General features: G+C 51.0%; 1 protein-coding gene across 3 annotated transcripts; it reads right to left on the reverse strand.

Moving 5' to 3' along the window:
• Nucleotides 1–4,871: 4,871 nt before the first annotated feature.
• On the reverse strand, nucleotides 4,872–22,463 carry SLC9A5 (solute carrier family 9 member A5). Of its 3 annotated transcripts, none has more exons than XM_031458276.2 (16): nucleotides 22,271–22,463; nucleotides 19,250–19,552; nucleotides 17,579–17,742; nucleotides 17,312–17,390; nucleotides 16,845–17,022; nucleotides 16,048–16,268; nucleotides 15,629–15,831; nucleotides 15,313–15,402; nucleotides 15,151–15,221; nucleotides 14,279–14,408; nucleotides 13,711–13,799; nucleotides 13,425–13,551; nucleotides 9,410–9,577; nucleotides 8,822–8,891; nucleotides 8,032–8,166; nucleotides 4,872–5,417 (listed from the first exon to the last, which is right to left on the reverse strand). In XM_031458276.2, exons 1-16 carry the CDS (start codon nucleotides 22,461–22,463, stop codon nucleotides 4,945–4,947), a joined length of 2,694 nt encoding a protein of 897 aa, XP_031314136.1. In that variant the 3' UTR covers nucleotides 4,872–4,944. The 3 variants fall into 3 exon arrangements, with proteins under 3 accessions (XP_031314136.1, XP_031314135.1, XP_064345141.1); XM_031458275.2 differs by having other exon boundaries at nucleotides 16,048–16,481; XM_064489071.1 differs by lacking the exons at nucleotides 8,032–8,166; nucleotides 8,822–8,891; nucleotides 9,410–9,577 and having other exon boundaries at nucleotides 5,116–5,417.
• Between the last annotated feature and the right edge of the window lie 869 nt (nucleotides 22,464–23,332).

Raw genomic sequence — 23,332 nt, forward strand, 5'->3', positions numbered from 1 at the left:
TGGCCTTTCTTTCACATACATCCCCTCCTCACAAAGTCCAGCCAAACGGGCTGAGACTGAGGTCAGGGTTCCTGAGCCAGAGAGCCAGGCTTGCTCTTCTACTTACCTGCTGGGTGAGCTCCAGCAACTCAGTCCTCTTTGATCCTCCTCTTACTCACCTGTAAAAAAAGAAAGCCATTCCTTTCTCCTGGGATTGCCAGCAGGAGGACAAAGGAAGATCTTATATGTCAAAGGTCCACTTGCTGCCAGCACTTGGGCTGTGTTCATGCTCTACCCCTCATTTCGCTTGGACAGTTGACCTGTGAGATCCCTCCCAGCTCCGAGATGTGAAGTCCCATTGGGGCATGTGGACCTGACTCACACTCCCCAGTTTGTGGGAAGGTTGTAAGAAGGTAGGCTGTGTGGCCAGAAAAGACACTGTGCCCCTAAACACACTCAGGCCCTTGGTTCCTTGTGGGGAGGAGGCAGTGTGTGTAGTAGCTTCCCTGGTTCTAAGACAGGCACTTCCTTCATGAGCCAAGGGAGGCTGCCAGAGGAGGGAACCTGGGCATCAGAAGCAACAGCGGTTGCCTCCTCCCCACCATCCCAGCTGCTACATCAGCACCAAGTCCGGATTCTCAGGATAGCTACCCAGGAGCCTTCTTCATGAGCTGATCTTGCTGTGAGAGAGGAGCCTTGGAGTGGTCCTACTCCATCCACAAGCCCCTGCAAGCCCTCTCATCCCACCCTCCTCTAGCTTTACTGAGCATCAGGACCAATCTTGGCTCCCTCCCCAACTGTCCCAGAGCCACCCCACTGAGTCATTGCCTCCCATTCCCTCCCTCCCCTTCTGCTGCTCTCTGTCTGCCCGCCCCCCACCAGCCCCCTCCCTCTGTGAGTCCTAAGAGTTGGTTGGATCTGCTGGCAGGCACATGCATCCCTCCAGTGCCAGAGGCAAATAAGAGGCTTGAGGCAAATAAGAGGCTTACGCCACAGGCCATTGCTGACCCCAACACCCTTGGGCACGGGCAGACAGACAGATTGAGGGGCAGGGGCAGGGCCAGGCCTTGGTTTATTCACTCCACGTAGAATGTGCATTATAAGCTTCATGAAAACATGAAGCTGTTGTTCACTTCTGTGCTTTATACCACCTAGCACAAGTCCTGGAATAAATGTTGGGGGTGCCGGAGACTGGTTGCATTACCCCTGCCCCACTGAGGCTCCCCATTCATGAGCCAGATGTAAACCAGTCACAAGTGGAGACAGATTCAGAGGCTCAGTCCTAAAGGGACACAGAAGAGGCAGAGAGCTGTGGGAAATACGGCCCCAGAATGGCAAAGATACAGATAAAAATGGGGGCAGACTGAGGCCTAGTGGCGAGCACTAAGGGCTGGGCCTAGAGCCAGCCTGGGCCGCTGACCGCAGCAGGCTCTGTGGGCTGAGCTTGCAAGACTGAACAGTGACTCATGGGCCTGTCTCTGTGGTTCTCTTGGCAGCAAAATCTACTCACAGCAGCCTTTTCCACTGAGATCATGAAATAGGGATGGGCCTCACTCTTCTGCTCCTTCCCCAACTTTTCCTCAGCCTCCCATTTACATGAATCAATCAAAAATGAAATGGGAGCTCTGTGCCTTAACAGGCCTAGTGATAAGAGATCCACAGTCATTGCCCTCACTCCACCCCAAACCTGGCGTGCCCTCTTCATTACTGCCCAAGACAGTGAGGGTGATAGGTACCTCAAACTTTCCAGGCCCCTCTCACCTCTGTCCTAAATAAACTGCAAATTCCTTAGTGTGGCATTCAATGCCATCCAGAGGCATCACAGCCATCCTGTCCAGCTCCCAGTTGGGCCTGGAAACCTCATCTTGTCTCAGACTGTCTCCTGTACGTGGAATGCCCATGCTCATCTCTCCAGGTCAAAAATCCTTCCTGCTTCAGGGCCAAGATGCAGGTCAGGCGGCACTGGAGGCCATTACTTCCATCTTGCCTGGTTAGGTAGTAACTTGCTTGCTTTCCTGCATCCCAGATGCCTGCCTCCCCTCCCAGCTATGTTCACCTGCTTTCTTCCCCCAGTCTGCTCATCTCTGACCAAGCCTACCTGCCTGGCAGTCCCCCTGTTCTTAGGTACCCAGCTCCAGGCCCAGGAGCCCCTCTGCACCCTCCCCTACACCATCAGTTGCCTGATTGTGTGGATTTTATTTCTAACCCTGTCTAATCTAGTAGTTTTTGAAGGATGTGGTCTTTGGGTCACCTCCCTTCAGAGAGTTGGTTAAGATTACAGATTTCTGGGCCCCCATAGACCTGGTGAGTCAGAACCTTAGGCGTAGGCCCAGGAATCTGTATGTTTGACAAGCTCCCCGGTGATTTTGACACTGAGTTCTAAGAATGGCTGCCTGCCTCTCTAGCACCAGCCTCTACCTGGGCTCTGTACTTAAGTTCTTCTCTGGGCTGCTGGAGGAGCCTCCCAACAGGTCTTTGATCTCTAGGCTTTCTTCCTACCAATCCTTCCTCCGTGGGGGTTTTCACCCATCCTCCACCTGGCACCAGCTACATTTGAGCTCCCTAACACACATCACTGCCCACACTCTCTGGGTCACAGTTCTTCCAAGCCAGCTCTCTGCCACCCCCAAAACTCATCAGGGTGACCCACCCAAGCCTTTGTGTCCCTGGGTGGTCTCTCCCCAGCACATCGCCCACTGCTCCTTGCTTTTCATCATGTGTGCTCCAGGCGTCCTTTATTCGTGCTGCTCTTTCTACCTGGAATGCACCCACACAACTTCAGCTGTGTTGTCAGAGCTCTTACACACACACATACACACTCCTCCCAAAGCCCTCCCAGATCTCCTCAAAGCCCCACAATACTTTCCATCCTCTTTGCCTTGTAATATAAGACCAGTGATGATAAAAGTGTATGGTCCCTTACCATGGGCCAGGCTCTATACTAGGTTCTTCTCATTTTATCATATAATTCTGACCGCAGCCTTAAGAAATAAGTATGATTATTACCTCATTTTAAAGATAAAGACCCTGGGGCTCAAAGAGAGTATGTAACATACCTAAGATAACATAGCCAGTGAGTGACAGGTGGTACTTCTAGGTCTTATCACTACCAACCATAAGCAACGTAAGGGAAAAGCCTAAGTCACTCTTTCTTCACATCTTCCTGATGCATAACATAGAAGAAGTGTTTGTTGACTAAATTTGTAACCTTTGCAGTGTGTTGAGTCCTTCAGATCTATAAGGACAGAAAACTGGCTGGTAATTACCTTGGGCAAGGCAGGGGGTGAGGCATGACTGCTGATGGGTACAGGATTTCTTTGGGGGATGATGAAAATGTTCTAAACTTAAATTGTGGTGAGGGTTGCATAACTCAGTGAATATATTAAAAACCACTGAACTGTGTATTTTAAGTGGATAAATTTTATGGTACGTATGTTATGCTTCAATGGATAGGTATGTTTTTAAAAATCCTCCAGCACAATGGGAATTGAATCTGAGTCAGCTGTTATTAGGGATTTCTATCCCTAGATGTTTCTGGACCCCACGCCATCCAATTTGTATCGGAAACACTCAAGGTAACCAGCACCCTTGAGATTGTCCTCCTATCTGCCATGTGCAGACACTTCTGTTCATATGCCCTACACCTGTCTCCAGGTGTTTAATGAAGGCTTATCCTGTCCCAGTGTGTGGTAGTTGCATCTTTGGACACCTTGGCACCTGACCTCTGAGATGTCTTTCCCTGTAGGCCTTCCCCGTCTTGTGGATCCCCAGCTCTGTGACCCTGTGCAATACAACAATCCCCTGGACTGCCACTGCAGGCCTCCTGTAAGGTGACATATTGGGAAGGTATGGGAGAGGAGGGAGGGAGGGCCACACGGCCTCATAGCCCTTCCCAGGACCCCTGCCCCTGCTCCATTGTCTCTCCCAGAATCCCTGGGGCAGACAGTTGGAAGTTTTCATCTCCTTCACCAGATGCCCCTGTTGCCCCCTACTCCCACCCCTAGAACCCCCAGACACATGGACACAGGACACACATCCATTGGAGAAATGTTTAATGTATCTTACGTTCAAGGTACAAAAATACAAGACAGGTGCTAACCTCAGGAAAGTCACTTGCCTCCCAGTCAGCCCCCAGAGCAATGAAGCAGTGGCCCTGGGATACCTGGCTCCTTTCCTGTTTGGGAAATAACAAGATGATAATGTGGGAGCCCAGAGGCTACCATCTACCCTCCTGAGAAAACTCAGACCCAAGATTCTGAAAGGTCCAGACTTGGACACAGAGCAGCAGATCCCAGAGTGACCCCAGCTGAGAAGCAGCCCTGATCTGAAGCTTGGCCCAGCCCTGTGGCCTTAGTCCTGGAAAAGAGGAACAGTTGCCTCAATTACTGGCAGCAAAGGGAAGGAGATAAAGCAAGAAGTAGAGACAGATTCCCAGTGCCCTAAACAAATTGGCTATGGGTAGCTGACCCAACAGGGCAGCATAGCCCATGGTTCAGGCCTCCTGCACCTCCCACCCCAGTCCCTCTGAGAACCAGCCCCTCACTGGTCCAGTGCCATGGAGCCTTACCGCCAGGGCACTGTCCTTGAGCTGGTGCTGGGGAATGGGTGGAGGGCAGGAAAGGCCAGCAGCAGCTGAGGAATGATGCCCTTGCTTTGGGGGTAGGAACAACTGCCTAGAGTGACCCCAAGAGGACCCACTGGGGAAGAGGCATCAGCTACCCACATCTCAGGGGCTAGGCCCTAGAAGCTCTGGACTGGGTCTTTTGCCAGGGTAAGGGCATTACTGAAAGGGAAGGTGGCAGGAGTTGGGAGCAGAGAGAATGGTGAAAAGGGTCCCTGTGAGGACCAGCCCCAAGGGAGCCCAGTTGCTACTTCAGTCCAGGCCCCCCATGTCAGGCTGAGTGGGCTCCTCTGCCCATTATGCAGGGAACACTTCCTATGGGGGCTCCTCCCTGGGTCCCTGGGCTACAGCCGGCTGCCTCTATTGAGCTGGATGCACCAATGGGAATTGGCCGTGCCTGGGCTAAGGTGAGTGTGGTCCCCATGCCCCATGAGGGGCTGCAGCTCCTGTCGCTGGGGGATGTCAGCGCTGCTTTCGCTGCGAGAGCGGCCAGCCTTGGCTAGGCTCGGGGGAAAGGCAAAGCTAAGGCGTGGATCAGAAGGCAGGTTGAGAGGGGCTTGGGGCTCTTCAGCAGCCACTGGGCAGGGAGGCAGGCGGGTCATAGTGGGGGCCTGGGTACAGGGCGGGGATGCCAGGCTCTCCAGGGATGAGATACTCTGGTTCCAGCCTGTCTGCATGTCCACGGGTACAATCTTGGTGGTTTCTGAGGACACGTAGACTGCCAGGTCCCCCTGCCCACTCTTCCAGGGTAGTTCCTTCTCTGCACAGGTTGGGGAGGGGGGGATGACACGTGGGCTTGGGCACACCTCAAGGCTCCCTGGAGACAGAGTACACATGCACTCATATCAACTCAATGGAATCCTTCTTAAGGATAAGCATGCTTTCATAAATAAGTTCATTCCACAGTTGCCATATTGCATCCATTTGTGCAATCATTTGATGCATGCTTGCCAAGGGGAAGCACCACAGCTGGTTTTGCTCCCTGTTGTGTCCCTAGCACCTAGCACCTAGCACAGCAGTTGCTCAACAAATACCCATTGAACAAATGAAAATAAAGCAAGAGAAAGCAGGAGCAAGGCAGCAAAAAACCCAACCACGATCAGCCCTCACCCAACTTGCAGTGCCCGTCTTAAACCACATCCTGCCAAGCCCCATCCCAGGGTGAGACAGCAGCAGGGTGAAGATTTCGAGTCTTGGCCACTGGGCTTCTTGCCTGAGCTCCCTTTGGTGAGACAGAGCTCAGGAGAGTGAGCTCACACGAACCTAACAGGCTAAAGCTGTGCTGTGAAGGGGATGCCAATGCACAGGGACTGTGAGCCAAGAATCCTAGGACTGCTGGCAGCCAGGATGGAAGGCTCGACCGCTGCATTACAGGAAGTCTGAGGTTCTGAAAGAGGAAACCTGGGAAAGAGCAGCTCTCCAAAGTCAAGCTCCATGCCTTGCATATAATAGGTGTTTAGTATGTCTCTGCTCGTTGATAAAGTCCCAAGCAATCCAATAAACTTGACTGAGTACATTATGAAACCTATTGATGCTGTGATTGAGAGTAAAACCACCTCTTGAAAGACCTGGAATACTGTTTTAAATATTAACAAGAACAACAACAACAACAAAAACTTCAGTGTTCACCTTTAGAGGATGCTAAGGAACTAACTTATTGACCTAAAAACTGATAAATAAAAGGAAAAATTCAAGCATTTATCCATTCTTTCCTGTGTAAAGTGTACCTCAAAGTAATTAAGCAATTGATGAGTTTTTTTATAGCATTCCTGCTAATAAATTCAGATAAAAAAAATAGATGTATAAAATCACCATTTTGCAACCCCTAATGAAATGTTGGATCTGGCTGTGATCACCAGTGACTGCTAACACCATCTGATGAAAAGCTGACAGGCAACTTGATAACAGATGGATCAGGCTAACAACAGCTGAAGCCAACAGTCAATGTCAGCCTCACGAAAAGACAACCAGATGGTGTGTGCTTCCTGATGTGGTGCAATAGGAAGTAAAACATTACCACCTATCAAGTGTGCCTACCAAAAAATTTAAACTGAAACCTGATCTAGATTTAGTAACTGGCTTAAGGGAAATATAAGGGACAGTGAAACACGTTAAATGACACTTTGGGGATGCAATCAGCAAAATGCAGACAAGGAAAGACTGGGACAGATAACCAGGTTATTTCAGTAAATACAGTGCAAGGAAGAAAAAGTAGATGGGGGACCTGTAAATCAGGGTTTTTCAAATGACACTATTGACAGGTTGGAACAGATACTTTGTTGTGGGGGGCTGCCCTGTGCATTGTAGGATGTTCAGCAGCATCCCTGGCCTCTACCCATTCACTGCAAATGTACCTCTCTAGTTGAGAAAACAAAATGTCTCCAGACATTGCCAGTGTCTCCTGGGGGGCCGGAATCACTCCACCACCACCCCCTTGAGAATCACTGCTATAGGTTAAAAGACACTTTTATCAACAGAATGCCCTGTGTGGGCCTTGTCTGGATTTTTATTTGAACAAAACTACTATAAATAAAATATTAAGACAATCAGGGAAATTTGAACACTGACCAGATATCTGATAACAAAGATTTTTAGATATGATAATGGTACTCTGGTTATATTTTTTTAAGAAGACTCTTTAGCTTTTAAAGATACATGCTTAAGTATTTCTTGATAAAGTGATATGATATTTGAGATTTGCTTCAAAGAAACACAATGAAGAGAGGGGCATAGTGAGGGTATAGATGAAGTAAGATTGATTAGGAGTAGGTAATTATTGAAGCTGGGTAGTGGATAGATGGCAGTGTATTTTACTATTCTGTCTCTTGTATATTTTTAAATTTTGTATAATGAAATATTTTTTAAAAGACACTTCAGGGTGATTAAGCCAACTAGCAGTGATAGTCAGCATTATGAGTGGGTTATGTCTCCACATATGGAAACATACATGTTTTTTATCCACAGTAATGCCATTTGAATGAATTTAGACTCCTTCCCCAGGTCAAGCTGCCACCCTCACCAGGGGCTCTACTTGAAGGCTGGCGTGCTGAGCATGGGTCACAACAGAGATAGATGTTAGGCTTGCTTGTCACCTTGAGTTTTTCACCAGAGTGTAAAGGGTGGTGGCACGGCAGTGAAAAGGCTCTGGAATCACATAGGTCAGGTTCAAATTCTGTTTCTGCTATGTGATGCTGGACAGGCCCCAAGTCCCTTTTCAAGCTCAGTTTCCCCATCTTGGTTGTCATGAGGGTTGATCAGATGATGTATGTCAGGTGTCTGACATAAAGGAGATGCTCAGGAAATACTGCTTGAATACATGAGCAAACAGGAAAAGGGACTGTCTGGAGTAGAGGCCATTAGTGAAAAGGGAGGAAGCTAACTGCACAGCTCCAGCTTGCTCCAGAAGGAGGTGGGCAGGAGGAAGCCATTACCTGAGACCTTGCCCTCTTGGAGAACCTCGCTGGTGGCCCGAGCCACAAAGATGATTCCCTCGTCGTCCTCCTTCTCTGTCTCCGAACTGTCGCTCTCCTCCTCCTCCTCAGACTCCACGGTTAAGATCACAGCAGCTGGACAGGGACGAGAGCTGAGAGGGGGTGGCCAGCCCAGTAGCTGCCTCTTGGTACTGCACAACCCCAGGCCAGACCCTGTCCACCCAGGCAGAGCCCACAGTTGTCCAAAGCACGTGCTTTGTCCTAAAGCTATCTCAGCACTGGCCTATGGGGTTGGGAGCTTGAGCAGAAAGGGATGTGGGGCTGCAGAGCCAAAGGAGGCAACAAGGAAAGCCAGGCCCTCAGAGGAAGCCATAAGGGAAATAAATCACTTTCCAGCTCCCTTCTCAGCCCCAGATCCCATCACCAGCTGGAAGGCCCATCAGTGTGCAGCTTGTCCAAATTCCTGGTTTTAAAGACAGGGACGCTGGGACCTAGCATCCACCCATCCCTTAAGGCCCAGACCAGGCTGCCCCTTTATGGCACCCTCTCCAAGTTCTCAGGGCCTGTAACCTGTAGTTAGCTATCAGACTCCTCCAGTCACAAATGTCTTATAACTGTTAAGAACATGTCCAGCTTTGAAGTCAAGTGTACCCATTTAATCCCTGAGGGGAAGAGCCCCAGCTCATGGCACTGAATGCCATACAGAGGAGGTCCTTCAGGCTTCTGGTGATGGGCCTCTGCCCTTTTCCTCCCCGTTCCATTCTCTGCCCTACCCCCACTCCATGCTTGCCTGTGTCCTGGAAGCCCAGGTCTCGAGGAGGTTTCCCATTTGTAGCCTCAGTGTTAGCCACACCATCCTTCTGAGGACCAAGAAAAAAACTCTAAGCCTCTGGTCCAGGCTCCAAACCCCAACCCTCTCATCTGGTAGGGTCAACAGGAAGACAGATCTTCCTGACACAGCAGGGAAGGGAATCTGTGTCAATCCCAGTGGTTCTACCATCCCTTGATCCCTCAGGCAAGTCTGATGTGTTCCAACAAAGTCTCTCAGTACATCAGCCTGGGCTGAATAAGGAGCTCATGGGAGTCCCCCCCAACAAGGGATCTGCCTTTCTCTTGCTCAGTTCACCCCTGGTAGGTGGTCTTGCTGCCTCCCAGCAGGTGACTGCATGGTCAGAAGCCTGATCTCCCTCTGAAGGCCTTACCTTCCCCTTCTGGGGCTCCAGGAAGATGCAAAAGGGAACCCAAACTGCTGCAGCCCCCAAGTCCCTGAGAATTATCCATTAGGGGAACCCGCAGGCTGGATTCCAACACTTGGGAGCTCAAAACTGTGTGTCGTCAGCCTCCAGCCACAAACGGGAGTCCCAGAGAAAGCACATGCCTTTTTGTGGCTGGCCTTGCGGGGTCGTGGCTTGCTCTTGGTGAAGCAGATGTGCTTGGTGGACTTAAAGGACTCCAGCCGCCGCTTCATGTTCTGCTGGAAAACCTCCTTGTCCTGGCGCTCCTGCGCATCGTCCGAGATGAAGTGGCGGCTGCAGCTGGCTTTGTACTGCCAATGACAGCCCCGCCCTGCCATAAGGCTGGGTGCCCTGGCCTCCCACAGGAACCCCAGACCACAGCCCCATGTCCACCATAGGCCTTTCCAGAACTAGCCATGGATTACACAAAACAAATAGTACAATAGGGACCCAGCAAGACTCCATTCTCAGTTCACTGGGGAGAAACTTTCCTTTATGTCAGAACTTAGTCCCCAAATTTGACTTTCCTTATCCCCTACTGCCCGCTCCCAGTTCTCTCTGATATGAAGTGACAAGACACAGGGTCCCCTGTGGGGCTATTATGAGACCAAGGAGGGCATTATGAGACCAAGGAGGGCATTTCCTTCTTTGCACCTCTGTTTATCTGAGCCTGGCCCATTTGCCTCCTTTTAGCTACACAGGACTCTGTCCAGGTGGAACTCTCAAGCTAGCCATTTCAGCAACCACCACCCTGACTCCTCAGGCTGCACTTTAAACTTCCATGACTATCTCTCCTGACACCCTGGGCCCTCTTGGTCCAACAACTACCTGTGCCCAATTCAGGACCATCCCATCACCTGCTACTTCCAACTCTTTCTCATAAAGATCAAGCCCACTACACACTCACCTAGACTGTCTCTGCCTCTGCCCTTGGCTGCTTAGCAACCTTTTCATTACCTAATGGTAATCCCCCAAAGTACTGCCCGCATGTTCCAAATCATCTTGTTCTGCCTCACATCCCCAATATGGTCCCTTTCCTTTACCTCATATTTTCTGCTTCCCTGAACCAGATCTAAGCATTCCCTTCAAGTCTCTTCCCATCTGCTCTCTATACGCTCATCAGAGGTGCCGCTCTCTCCTGGTGCAGGGGCCCAGCTCCTTCGCAAGGCCCCTCACTCCCTAACCCCAGTCTCCTCTTTGCTCAGCTCACTCCTTCCTGCCTCCATCAATTCCCTGCGCCTTCCTCCCTCCTGTTCCTCCACTCTCCTCTACTTCAATCCCTCCCTCACCACTGGCCCCTTCCCTCTGCTTTTAAGCATGCTCCTGTCCTTACCTCCTTGAAGAAGGCCTTTCCGTTGACACCATTGCCACCCTTTTGCTGCCAAACTTTTACACTTAACGTTCTGATGCTTTCCCTAATACTTATTACTTCCTTAAGTATCAGAAATACAACTCCAGGGTCCGCAACTCTTCGGTGCTGCCTTCTCCCTGGTCATCAGTACCAGGGTCTCTGGTTAGGCGCTGGCCTGACCTCTGTGCAGCATCCAACCCTCCTTCCACACCAGGCCTCCAAGACACCATCTGCTTCTGCCCCTCCGAGGGCTCTTCTCTGTCCTTCACTGGCTCCCCTTCCTTTACTTCCATGTGCATTCCTCAGTATTGTTATTGCCTTCCCCCACCCCAAATGCTCTCCCCAGTGAATGTATCCACTCTCTCAGTGTCAGCTAGCCCAGTGATATATCTCTGGTTCCCAAACACCAGCCATCAGACTAGCTGCATTTGAATTCCCTGTGGGGACTCAATGAGAGCAGATTCCTCGCCCCATTCCACAGTACAGAATCTCCAGGAGGCCAAGCCAGGAATATGTATTCTAGCAAGCTCCCCAGAAAATTCCAGGTGATTCCAAAGGTGAGGAAACCTCTAATTTAGATTGCTTCCAAATCTTTATCTCCAGCCCTTATCTGTCTCTTAAACTATAATCTTAGGTTTCTAACTATATACTAGACACTTCTGTCTCTCTCTAATGATATTTCTGTGAAGAACATGAGGAATTATGGATTGTGTTCTGGCATAACTAAGTGGATTCAGAACTGGTTGAGCAACCATACCCCAAAAATGCTTGATCCATGTCAGTCTGGAGGAAAGTCTTTAGTAGCATGCCACAGGTCTCTGTCCTCAGCTCTATCCTGTTCAACAGTTCTGTGTTGATTTGGATGAATACAAAGTTAACAGGCTTAGCAGAGTTTTACATGATGTGAATCTGAGGAGATATTTGGTGGCAGACATGGGATCTAAACGATGGAATGATGGGCTAAATCAAATAAGATGACATTTAACAGGGATAGGCACAATCTTATTCCAGTTGTTTTTTTTTTAATTGACTATACAAGAACTGGTCGGGCTGAACCCACTGACCAATGTTATACACACATATCCACAGACATCCAATCATTCTGTACTTCCTGATGTGATACAATAAGAAATACATGGTACACCTATCGAATGTTATGTTCCTGAATCCAACCAGGTCTTTAGATTTAACTACCAGGAAGTACAGGGTATAGAGGGACATGTTAACCACTACCCCAGAATACAATCAGCAAAATCTATAAAATGGGAAATTCTTTGAGACAAAGTATCCAGTTTCTTCAATAAATAAGAAGAGGGGAAAAAAAGGAAGAAGAAACTACTGTAGATTTTTTTTAAAATAAAGAGACATATTTAATAAATGCAAAGTGTGGACTTTATTTGGATCCTGATTTGAACAAACCAGCTGGAAAAAGATAATTATTGAACACTGGCTGGACATTTGAAGTGAGAGAATTAGTGTTATTTGTTGTAAGTGATAATGGTACTATGGTTTTGGTTTGTTTGTTTTAAGAATTCTTGCAACTTAAGAGATACATATGGAAATATCTAGGGAATATACGGTATCTGGAGTTTGCTTTAGGATAATAAAATGTAGATGGGGTGTGGTGGGGGAATAGAATGTAACACATTTGACCATGCATTGGTATTTTTTGGAGCTGAGTGATGGTTAAATGAGAGTTATTTTATTCTCTCTAGTTTTGTGAATGACTGAAATTTTCCATAAGAGAAAAAGTAAACAAAACCAAAAAACAACAAAAACCCCAACAGGTTGGATGAGACATGGTTTCACAGTCATTAACTGAGGAAGACACGGGGTTTGCCTGATTGTAAGGACAATGTGGGGCTTCAAGGTGGTGAGCTAGACCTGGAGGGACTCTGGGCTGTGGAAGAGCATGGCAAGTTCCAGAACTAGGAAGGTGAGACAGCCCCTCTGCCCTGCCCTGGCCAACCACAGCCGGAGCAGCAGCTTCCATTCTGGGCCTTATTTCTAATGACCAAAGAAGACATACCAGGGACAGGAGCTTCTGGCCTGAGGGCAAGAAAGCCTGTGTGGAAGAGAGCTGTTTTGACACCTTTGAAGACTTACTCTGCAGAGCTGCAGAGGGTCAGATAAGGACCAGTGGGAGCAAATTAAAAAGACCAATTCTGTCTCAGCAGTAGAAACAGCCTTGACTGTTAAGGCGGCCAGGAATAGGAACAGCTGGCTTCTCATTTCAGAAAGGTTCAAGGTAATGGCATGCTGCCCCCTTGTGGGGTTGCAACAGATTCCCTCCTGGATGGGCTGAGCCTTTCCAACCCCACAGCTTCATGACCTCCATTGGACTAACTGACATTACCTACAGCAGATGTCTGCCTCCCCCAAGTCAGGCTGGTCCCAGAGGCTTCCTCAGCACTCCTGCTTCTCTCTGTGACCCCATCGAGCCCTGTGTACTCTATCTCCTACTCTCTCCTTCCCGGCCAATCATGCAGTCGTTTGTGCTCCTCTCCCTTCCAACCACCCAGCTCTAATCCACAGTGTTTCACTCCAGGTTCCCAAGTGCCGCTCCCAGCCTCTCAACTCACCCTCTCCAATTTGATCTGCACTCTGCTACCAGAGAAGACATCCTCAAACAGCTAAACCTTTCTCCAAAAAAGCTAAAGGTTATTACAAACAAGATGAAGCCCACACTCTTCAGTTGGGCATCCATAGCTCTCCACAAGCTGGTGCCAGCTGCCTCTTGAGCCTTCAGTCATGGCCTTCCCAGACCACGCTCCCCCTCAGAACTCTTATGTCCTGCCTGCTCTCACCCTGCGGCGAGGTTTGTAGAGGCCTCCACAGAGCAGATGGTGCATCACAGCATCCTCACGGTCGCGGCCACTACGTACTGTGTCAATCACCTGCAGATCTAGACACGCTCCGCTGCCGCTTTCCCTCCTGCAGGAAGCAGGGAACACATGCTGGGGAGGGGTCAGGAGGCCCAGGCCAGGGGAAGGGCAGAAGCAAAGGTACTCACAAATTTTCCCCAGAAGGGATTCAGAGAGAAGGCTCAATAGAGAAGAGCTTGAGAAAGGGGAAGAGGGCTCAAGGACTTACAGCAGGTTGGTGACAGAGGTCTCTGCCACAGAATTGCGGCTGGGCATAGAGGGCAGAGTGAGCCGGGTGGAGGACAAGACGTGACCTCCCTGCAGGGGCCAAGACAAAGGTCAGATGCAGTCAGGTGGAGGGTGGCCCAGACAGTCAGAGGGTAATAAAAAGAATAACAATGGTTAACACACTTTGCTCTTTTGATGTCCCAGGTACTGTGCTAGGCACTTGATATACTGAATCTATAAACTGTGACATAGGTACCCTTATTCCTGCTTTCTTACAGTGAAGAAACTGAGGCTCAGAGAAGATGAGTGACTTACCCAACGCCACAAGCCTGTGAGTGATAAGAATTGAACCACATCTGCTGACTCCAAAGTCCAGCTGTTTCCCACCTTTCTGGACTGCCTGCCAGACTCTGAACATCAGCATCAGGCCAGGCTGGTTCTTGCAGCTGGCACTTCACAAGACCATGGCGTCTGCTGGGAATTCCCAGCTCCCCACTCGGACCTGCCTGCTTGTTGCCCCTTCCTGCCCTGACAGTCACCTGCCCACCCACCACTGGCTGCTGGCCCACCTGGTCCACGAAGCTGATGGCATCCCGGATGTTGAGTCTGTAGTACACGTCCCAGATCTGGTCCCGGATGCGGTAGGCTGACCGCCGCATCAACAGCTGACTCAGGTACTTCTTGTCAAACTGCTCCCACCTACAGAGGATGCCAGGCCCGGTCCTGAGTACCATCCCCAAGGCCTGGCCAGCTAGCCCTTCTCAGATGTGGCAGAGGCACTGGCAGTGCCAGCCTATGTCTCTTGGCATGGACATGAGTCAGGGAGAATTTCAAAGCTAGTCTCTGCCCTTATGGAATTCCCAGTGTTGTGGGAAACCCTGACATTAGTGAAGTTATTACATATAACTGTAAAATTATAATTATAACAAGAACTGCAATGGATAATTGTAGAGTATGATAGGGATTTATCCTAGTCAGGGAGGCCTCCTGAAAGACTTGATGCCTGTGGTAAGATCTGAAGGAAGAACAGAGGTTAAGTAGGTGAGATGGAGGCGAGAAAACGTTCAAGTAGAAAGAACATGAGTAAAGGTCCTGGTTGCTAGGGCAGCGGGGTCCTGGTGGGTCCTGAGTTTTTAGAACAGGGTTCATGTCATTAGCAGGCAGATAATCAGAGACACAGCTGAGTAAAGTGCAGCTGGAGTCCAGCAGATGCTAGACCATGCAGGCCAGGGCTGGGCAGGCCTCCCTTGGGAGCCATGTCTTAGCCTGAGAGGACTGGGACTGGGACGTCAGTACTGCCAGTACTGCCTGAAGGGCTTCAGGAAGAGGTCACCCAGCCTGAGCCTGGCTGTCTCCCTTCTCAGAAGTGTGGCACATGCCCCATGCTGCCCTAGCTGGTGGGGCTGCTGCTGCTGAAGGAGCCTCGGGGCAGCTCCCTCACCTGTCCCTCCAGTAGTGATAGCCATGGTGCCCCACAACGTCCTCCACTGCAGCCAGAATGTGGTCAAAAGTCTAGAAGGGGGTGGGTAGGGGGACCGCATCAGGACTCTGCTCATAATAGGAGAAGGGAGAGAGGGACAGGTGGAGGGATGGGGTTACCCACGTGCTCATGCAGTTCCTGGTTCAGGGTGGGTTTGTAATGCTCGCTCCTCTTCACCTTCAGCCACTTGACCAGTGGCTTGATGGTCAGGCCCTACAGACAGGCAACCAGTGAGCCCTCTCCTGTCCAGTTCCCTGCCGCCTTTCTTCTCCCCATAATTAGGCTTCAGCTTGTCTTTCCCCACCTCACTGCACTCAAGGTCCAGGAAGTCAGGCCTCTGCATCTCCCAATAGGAAGAGGAGCCCCTCTCCCAGAGGCGCCAAGCCTCCCCCAGGGCCTGCCAGACCCTCTCCCCATCCAGCTTTGTGGGTGCTCCCACCTGCACGATGACTGTGAAGAAGACCACCACAATAGTGGTGGCCACAAAATAGTCCTTGGCAGGGACTTTGGTCCTGTCCAGGAGGATGACGAGAGCGAAGGCCACAGCCCCCCGCAGGCCCCCATAGGACATCACCACCTGGTCAATCTTGTCCAAAGGGACCAGCCGGAACTGATTCAGCACCCACGTCTGCATGACTACGCCTACAGCAGGAAGGAGGCCAGTGGGAGCAGGGCTTTGGGAGCAGAGGGCACTGGGAGTGGGCAGCACCAAGTATCTGGGCTGAAGTCTCATGGGGCTGGGAGGGGTGAGCAACAAGAGGAGGCTTAGGAATTGATAAGGATGGGGACTCAGATTGGTAGGTGAGCTGGGAGGATGGGCAGGAAGGAGGCTGAGAAAGCAGAACATGCCAGCAATACCCAGGGCTCGGAAGAACAGGATGAAGAAGAGGGTGCCCAGCACCAGCCCAGAGTCCCAGGCCCACTTAGAAGAGTCCACAGCTGAGATGCCAAGCAGCATGAAGATGATGGTCTCAGCACAGCTGGCTAGGGTCTTCATTGTGTACTTGACAGCAGTGCGGGACTTATGGGAGATGTTGGCTTCCACATACTTCTTACAGCCCAGGCCACACACAGTCACCCTGGGAGAGGAATGGAGAGTCAGGGCAAGTAAGGAGGGTCGCAGGAAGCACAGCCTCTGGGATTTGAGCATGCACAGGAGAGGGTGTTGCCCATCACAGGATGTCACATTCTCAGAGCTGAAGCCCAGGGAGGCATGGAGACTGTCCAAGGATAGGAAGTAGTGGTCCTGGGATAAAAGAGTCCGAATCTCCAGGCTTCCCACTCGGTGCCTCCTGGAGGGGAAGACGGGAGAAACATACTCTGACTAGCACACTGTCTGAGGCACCTTTTGGAGTTCTGTGACCACCAGAGCCAGTGATATCAGGCCTTGAAGTCCACTTCTAGCTCAGCCCAAACCCAGAAAGCATTTCAGACAGAGGAAGATTGGGTTCTGGGGTGCCCAGGACAGGTCTAGAGGCAGGCCCTAGAAAGTTACCTGAGGTTTAGTTTCTCCCCAGGGAAGTTTGAAGCTTCCACTGCCACAAAGGTTCAGGGAAACCTATGAACTCCTCAGGGTCCTGCTTCTGTCCATGTGAGGGGCAACCATCTCCAGTGCCCCCTCCCAGCTGCCTGTCTGCAAGGGGCCCAGGACTCACGCAAGAATGGCGGAGAGCGAGGCCATTTCAGCAGTGAGGTAGGCTGCGTAGGCGAGGAGGAAGACCAGCAGCGGCTCGATGATGCGGACCCGCTTGGTGAAGCGTGTGGTCAGGGCCAGGAGGAAGGCAAAGACTAAGCCCACGGCTGCCCCGCCCAGACTGACCACAAACAAGGAGGCTGGGGGAGGAGTGGGTTGTCAGCATGACCCCTGAGCCAGACCCTACCCGGCCTGACAAGACTGCTGCCTGGCAGGGAGTGGAGGATGATGCCCACTGCACTCCCCAGGGGTCAGGATCCCGGGAAAGCCCTCCTTCTCAGGTTCTCAGGGCCCTATTTCTCCATAGGGAAGGGAAGGGAGTGAGGCAACCCCAAGCAGCGTCCTCTGTCTTGACATGGTGGGGGCAGGGGCTCAGCAACCCAGGGGAGGCAGACCTCCAGTGCCCTCCAGAAGAGGGGAGATACTGACCGACTCCCTTCAGGTAGTCAGTGGCCTGCACGTTGGCAGAGCCCATCTCCACGAAGGAGTTGCAGACCTTGTACAGCACCTGAGTGAGAAGAGGAGCATCAGGAGTAAGGGGGGAAGGCAGCAATGGGGACTGCTGGGAGAGGGGGAAAGTGGAGACCATATTTCTTCCCCAGGGGGCCCAGGGAAGGGGCTGAGCCTGCTCAGATACCCAACTGGTCAGAGCACAGCGGCCTGGGGTCAGGGAATGGCAGCCGGCTGAACACTCACCACGGTGACCGCATCATTAAGCAGAGACTCGCCAAAGACGATAATAAAGAGAGTCTCATTGACATGCACCTCCTCGAAGACAGCCAGCACCGCCACGGGGTCCACTGCTGAGATGAGGCTCCCGAACAGCAGGAAATCCAGCAAGCCAGCCTGCACTCTAGGGGCTTTTGAGGGACAGATTGGGGACAGCAAATGGTGAGGTACTGAGTCACCTACAGCATTTTCTGTGACAAGCCCAGACTCCACCCACACTGTTAAATCAAGGATACTCAGAGAGGACTTGGGAAGGTGAAGAGAGCATCAGCCTGCAGGTCAGGAGACTTGAGCCTAAGGCCTGGCTTTGCCACTTACTAGCTCTGTGGTGTTGGTGCTGTCATTGCCGCATGACTTCTCGTAGGCCTCCTCATCTGCCTACCTCACAAGATTGCTGCAAAAATTAATCCAGGAGATGGCTAAGAAAGCCATGAAACCTGGAAAACTAAGGTGGCACTGACAATAAAAACTGCAGCAACAGTAGTAATAACCACCAGCAGGTGGAAATTGGCTGTTGACTTGCTTTATGGAGGAGAACAAAAGCAAATGCTTTCTCCCACACCTGTGGTTCTCAGCCTAAGGGATGTGACACACAAGTCTCAGCAGGAGGGGGAGGGGCTCTCCACCTATGAGGGCTGAATATAGTATGAAAAGCACCCACTACAGTTGGGACTTGAACATGTCATGTAATCTCTGTGAACCTCAGTTTCCTCATGTATATACTGGGGATAATAACAGTGTCTACCTCAGAAAGTTCTTTATTTAGCCAGTGCCTAATACATAGTAAGCACTGAATAGATATTACCTATTATTAGGATTACTATTATTATGGTCTGATGTCCTCCCTTCCCTTTCTGCCCCAAAGAGTTCGCTCACACATTAGGAAAACCAGGTTAGAGTCCCCAAGTGGAAGTTGCAGACCTCCCCTTGCACCTTGGGAAAAAGTCTAAATTATCGGCATTCAGGGTTGAATAGATCTTGGGGCTAGGAAATGAGGAAGAAGGGAGCAGGACAGGGCAGCCCGAAAGCAAAGAGCCTCAGTAAAACAGACCTCTCCTGCTAACCTTGAACCTGATGTCAAATGAGTTTAAGAGCTTCTATTTCCTCATTCATTAAATGGGACAAATTATACCCTAACAGGGTTGCTATGAAGAGTCAATGGGTTGAGTAAAGAGAGAACACCCAATGTAGTATCTTGCATCCTGTGGATGTATAATATGTATTTATTAAAAATAATAATAAAAACAGAAAACCATCTTGACATGGCCTGGGCAGAGCCCTCACAGAAATGATGAGCTGTGCCTCAGGGGAGCCAGACTGGCAAGTGGCAGTGTGGTAGTAGAGGGCAGGAGGCAGCTGAATAGTAATGCAGGCCTCCCAGCCTTGGCAGCCCACACACAGCTGGGAACCAGGCCTATTCAGCTGTCATCTGCAGAAGCCCAGACTCAACTAGCAAGAACCTAAATGAAGGCTGAAGGCCCATCTGGAGCGCTGCCTCACTCCTGGTGGGAGGGACCTGAGATGGAGCTCTCAGGGCATGGCTCTTGTCAACACGGGCTCTTCAGAGCTGGATAAGGGAGCTGAGTGATGAGTCTGACAAAGCCTCCCTCTGCCAGTCCAGGTCTTAGGGTCACTCACCCACAAGTCCAGCCTGCTGCAGGCCCCAGAGGGCAGTGCCTGTTGTGAAGGTATTCCAGAGTGTGCCCACCACAGCATAGGTGAGGATGGCGCCCAGGTTGTCAAAGAACAGCCGGCTAGGCATGAAATAGCCTGAGTCGAGCACGATAGGAGGCAGCAAGAAGAGGAAGAAGGTGCCTGGCTCCAGCTGGTACTCAGCTTTCTTGGCCACAGCCAAAACAATGCCCCCAAGCACCAGTCCGAGCAAAATCAGCAGGCAGCTCTCAGGGACCAGAGACGTCACCTTCCGAGACAAGTGAAACACTATAATGCAAGAGGGCAGGAGGTATCAGCTTATAGGACGGACACGGGGACACACACACACATACACACACTGGCCTAATACCTCCCAGTCTTAGAAGGTTATTCAAGGTGTGGACCCCTGCAGGACACTAGAATCTCCAACCTCCAGCACTACAAACCCTCCACTGCAGCCAAGGTTGTCTGTTTCTTAGTGTTCTGCCATGGCAATCTAGGCCTTTGCTTATTTTTTCCACTTCCGCAAATGCCTTCTACTCTCATCCTCAAGAGACCTCACCTTTCTCTGATCTCCCTTATCCACAGCCATTATTTGAACCTCAGCAAGTACCTGGTATGTTTTTATGCATAACATAGCTATAAAAATCAGAGCCTCTGGAGTCAGGCTGCCTAGGTTCAAAGCCCAGCTCCTACATTTACTAGTTCTGTGACCTTGGAGCAAATAACTTCACCTCTTTGACTTTCAGTTTTCACATCAGTAAAATGGGGATAAAAACAGTAATCTCATAGGATTGTTGTGAAGTTTAAGAAGGACAATCTACTCAGAAGCACTTAGCCCAGTGCTTTATAGTAAGCAGTCAATAAATGTTAGCTATTATTATATTATTGTGTCCTACCTCCCTAGCTAGACCATAATGCATATTATAGGAGCACTGTAGACCTCATAGCCCAGTGTGCTTTTCATTATATTGGCTCACTAAGGATACAGTAGTTTAAAAAGCATCAGGTTTAACAGTCAGAAGATTTCCGGTTCTCCTTCTGGCTCCTTTGCTTCCTAATTGTGTGATCTCAGGCAAATTATTTAATGTACCTGAACTTCAATTTCTTCTCCTGTATTATGGGAAAAATACCCCTCACCAGGGTGAGAATAAAATGATGTAGTGTGAATGTGCCTAGCAGAATGTCACACACATAGTAGGATCTCAGCAAATGTTAATTCAGTATGACTCTGGGGGAAAATAATAACAGATCTGTGCATAGAAAAGGAGATATGAAATGGTTTTCTAGCACTATTGCCACTCCTACCTTTGCCCCCTAACATAAACTCTTAGCTTTCCCTGAGGCCCTAAGACCAGAGTGAGCACCTCTCCCCAAACAATCCTTGGAGTAGTGGGTAGTGGGGGAAGCCTCAATATTAGGCTGTGAGAGACCCAGTGCCAAGAGGGTGCCCTTTGGAAGCTGTACCCAAATGCCTGGCACATGGTGGGATCTACATAAATATTTGTTGAATAAAAGAAGAAAAAAAAAATCTAGCAGTGAAGCTGGAGGAAAGTATCTCTGAACACTCTACATATCTTCTCCCCCATCCCAATGATTTTTTTTTTTTGATAAGAAAAGACTCTTCTACATCCATAGGAGCTGTCATCCAAGTTAGAAAAAGCACTATGATTTATGGGGGAAACTACAAATCATTGCTTTAAAGCCTAAACAAGACAGGAACTCTCCAACTCACAGACTTCTCAGCAAACCCAATTCTTAGCTCCCAAATCTGAGGTTCCTCCCACTTTGCTCTTATTGCTATCAGGCCCTAAGATGAGCTCAGTCATAGCTCTCCCCACACTCATCGTCCCCGTCTCCTCACCTTTAGGGACCCTTTTCCATCCTTATCACCAGAGCATGCATCAGCCCCAACACTGCAATCCAAACCCTTCACAAAAGCCTGTTCTCTGACAGAACCAGGCTTCCTGAAAACATTTCAAGCCCCATTTGCCATTATTAATGGGCTGCCACAGCAGAATGGAGAGTTCCTCTTCCTGCCCAACACCCCGTCCCCCCAGCTGTGTCCCTGGAAGAAGTGGGGGGCAAATTCTAGGCTAAGTGATTCCTACATGAAGACTGTATTGGTGAGACGAGTACAGGCTGTGCCAGCATAGATGGAGAGTGAGTGGCAATGCTCAGCTATAATTAGTCACCCCCACAGCAGAGCCTGCACAACAGGGAGAGGGAGGAGGGTCTCTGGTGGGAGGAGGGACCACTGGCTGCTCAGAAATGGGGAAGAAGGGGCAGAGGCAAGGAAAAGCAATTCTATTCAAGGAAAGGAGTCTGAAGCACAACCTTCAATATTGTGCAGATTAAAGGAGGTTGGATGTACGAAAGCATCTAGTGCAGACAGCACATATTAAGGCCCCAATAAATGGAAGTTTCTTATACCTTGAAATGGGAAGGAGGTAGACCTGAATTGGGGTGGGGGGCACAGCTATATACAAGAAGAGGACAACTTTAGAGGGGCAGAGGGGAACTTTAGAGGAAAAGTGGTAGTTTAGTATCCCAAGAGAATGGACACTTGGACATGGTCTCCAAGAAAGGCTACTTCCTCGGGACCAGGATGCCTGGGCTTACCAGAGAACACCATGCTCTCAATGGCTGCACACGTCTTCACTGCTGACAGGGGCTTTTAGGAGCCTGGGGAATGGTGGAGGAGAGGGCAGATCAAAGGGCTTACTGCAAGGAGAAGAGGGGAGAGAAAGGGCAAAGGAGTCTAGGGATGGGTCTGGCAGAGCTGGGGCAGCGCTTCGAGAAGGCAAATCTTCAGGGCTTCCATACGAGAAGGGGAGAAGGGAGATCCACAGTAGGCGGCGCAGGAACAGTGTAAGAGCCCGGATTTGTGGAATCCGCACCTAAGTCAGAGCACTCTGCAAAAAGACGGCCCGGATCTAGGGACTAGAGGCTGGGGGCAGGTCCGCTGGCGGTCGCCGGCCCTGGCGCACGCACACACGCACTCACCGATTTTGGCCAGGCTGGCCACCAGGATCCACAGGGCTACCAGGTAGGGCGCCTCCACCTCGTGCCACTGCCAGCGGAAGAGCGCCAACCCTGGGGGAGGCTCACCCGGCGACCCCGGCTCCCGGGTGGGCTCTTCGGTCGTTCCCGCCCCCGCCAGGGGCAGCCAGAGCAGCGGCAGTGCGGCGCGCAGCATCCTGCCGCCTGCCTAGCCGCCCTCCCGGCACCGCACGGCCGCCGGCTCGGCGTCGCCGCCGCCGCCGCCTACCGCCGCCCCCGCGTCACGGGCACGTGGGGTCCGCTACCCCCAATCCCGGCTCCGATACCCCTAAACTAGATCCGGACTCCGAGACCCTGCCCCGGGCGTCTGTAGTCTGGACGCCCGGTTCTCCGCTCTAAACCAGTCTCGGCTCTGGAAATTCCCGAGTGCAGCCTTCCCCCAAGTCCTGCAACCTATTCTTTCAAGTCCGCTCCCCCAGACCTTCCCCGACTGGGATTCAGAGATGTGAGCGGCCACAGTCCTCCAGGGGCACCAATGCGTCCCACCCGCCAGAGGTAGCAGTCAGCCGCGGGAATGTCGGGGGTCCGGGGGGCGGAGTCCAGCAGGGAGGGGCGCGGCCCCGCCACCGCAAATGCAGCGGGCAACCAGGAGCTGGCCCCGGCGCTGCCGGGAGCAGACTGCAGGGGGCAGTGCGCCGCCGCCCTCCGCGAGGCACTCTGGAGCCTGAGACCCCACTTCGGGCCCCAGCTTAAACCAGAGCTGCGCACGCGCATTGAGCCCTTTTAGAAAGCCGTGAGACAACTGTCCCTATCGTCCCCAGAAACCGCAAGGCCCAGCTCATTCCAGGCTGAGGTGGCTGTTCCTCTTCATCTACCGAACCGAGGGGGCACCTGGCCTCCCTTTCCCTTAAACTATAGTGAAGTCTTTTCACCTTTTCCATGAGACTCAATGAAAGGAATGTTTCTTCTTCCCTAAACCGTGGTAACCCCAGCAAATCGATTCCCTTCAAATTAAGACGGATCCTCCCAACTTTTTCCCCAAACCTGAGGGGGCATTTGGTTTAT

Source organism: Camelus dromedarius, chromosome 9 (genome assembly GCF_036321535.1).
Source record: "Camelus dromedarius isolate mCamDro1 chromosome 9, mCamDro1.pat, whole genome shotgun sequence".
Taxonomy (NCBI): domain Eukaryota; kingdom Metazoa; phylum Chordata; class Mammalia; order Artiodactyla; family Camelidae; genus Camelus; species Camelus dromedarius.

Coding starts and splice junctions, on each gene's coding strand:
- SLC9A5 (XM_031458275.2), bottom strand. CDS start 22,463: ATGCTGCGCGCCGCACTGCCGCTGCTCTGGCTGCCCCTGGCGGGGGCG. Junction 19,553..22,270: donor GGCCAGCCTGGCCAAAATCG/GTGAGTGCGTGT, acceptor CTTGCATTATAG/TGTTTCACTTGTCTCGGAAG. Junction 15,222..15,312: donor ACCAGGAACTGCATGAGCAC/GTGGGTAACCCC, acceptor ACCCCCTTCTAG/ACTTTTGACCACATTCTGGC.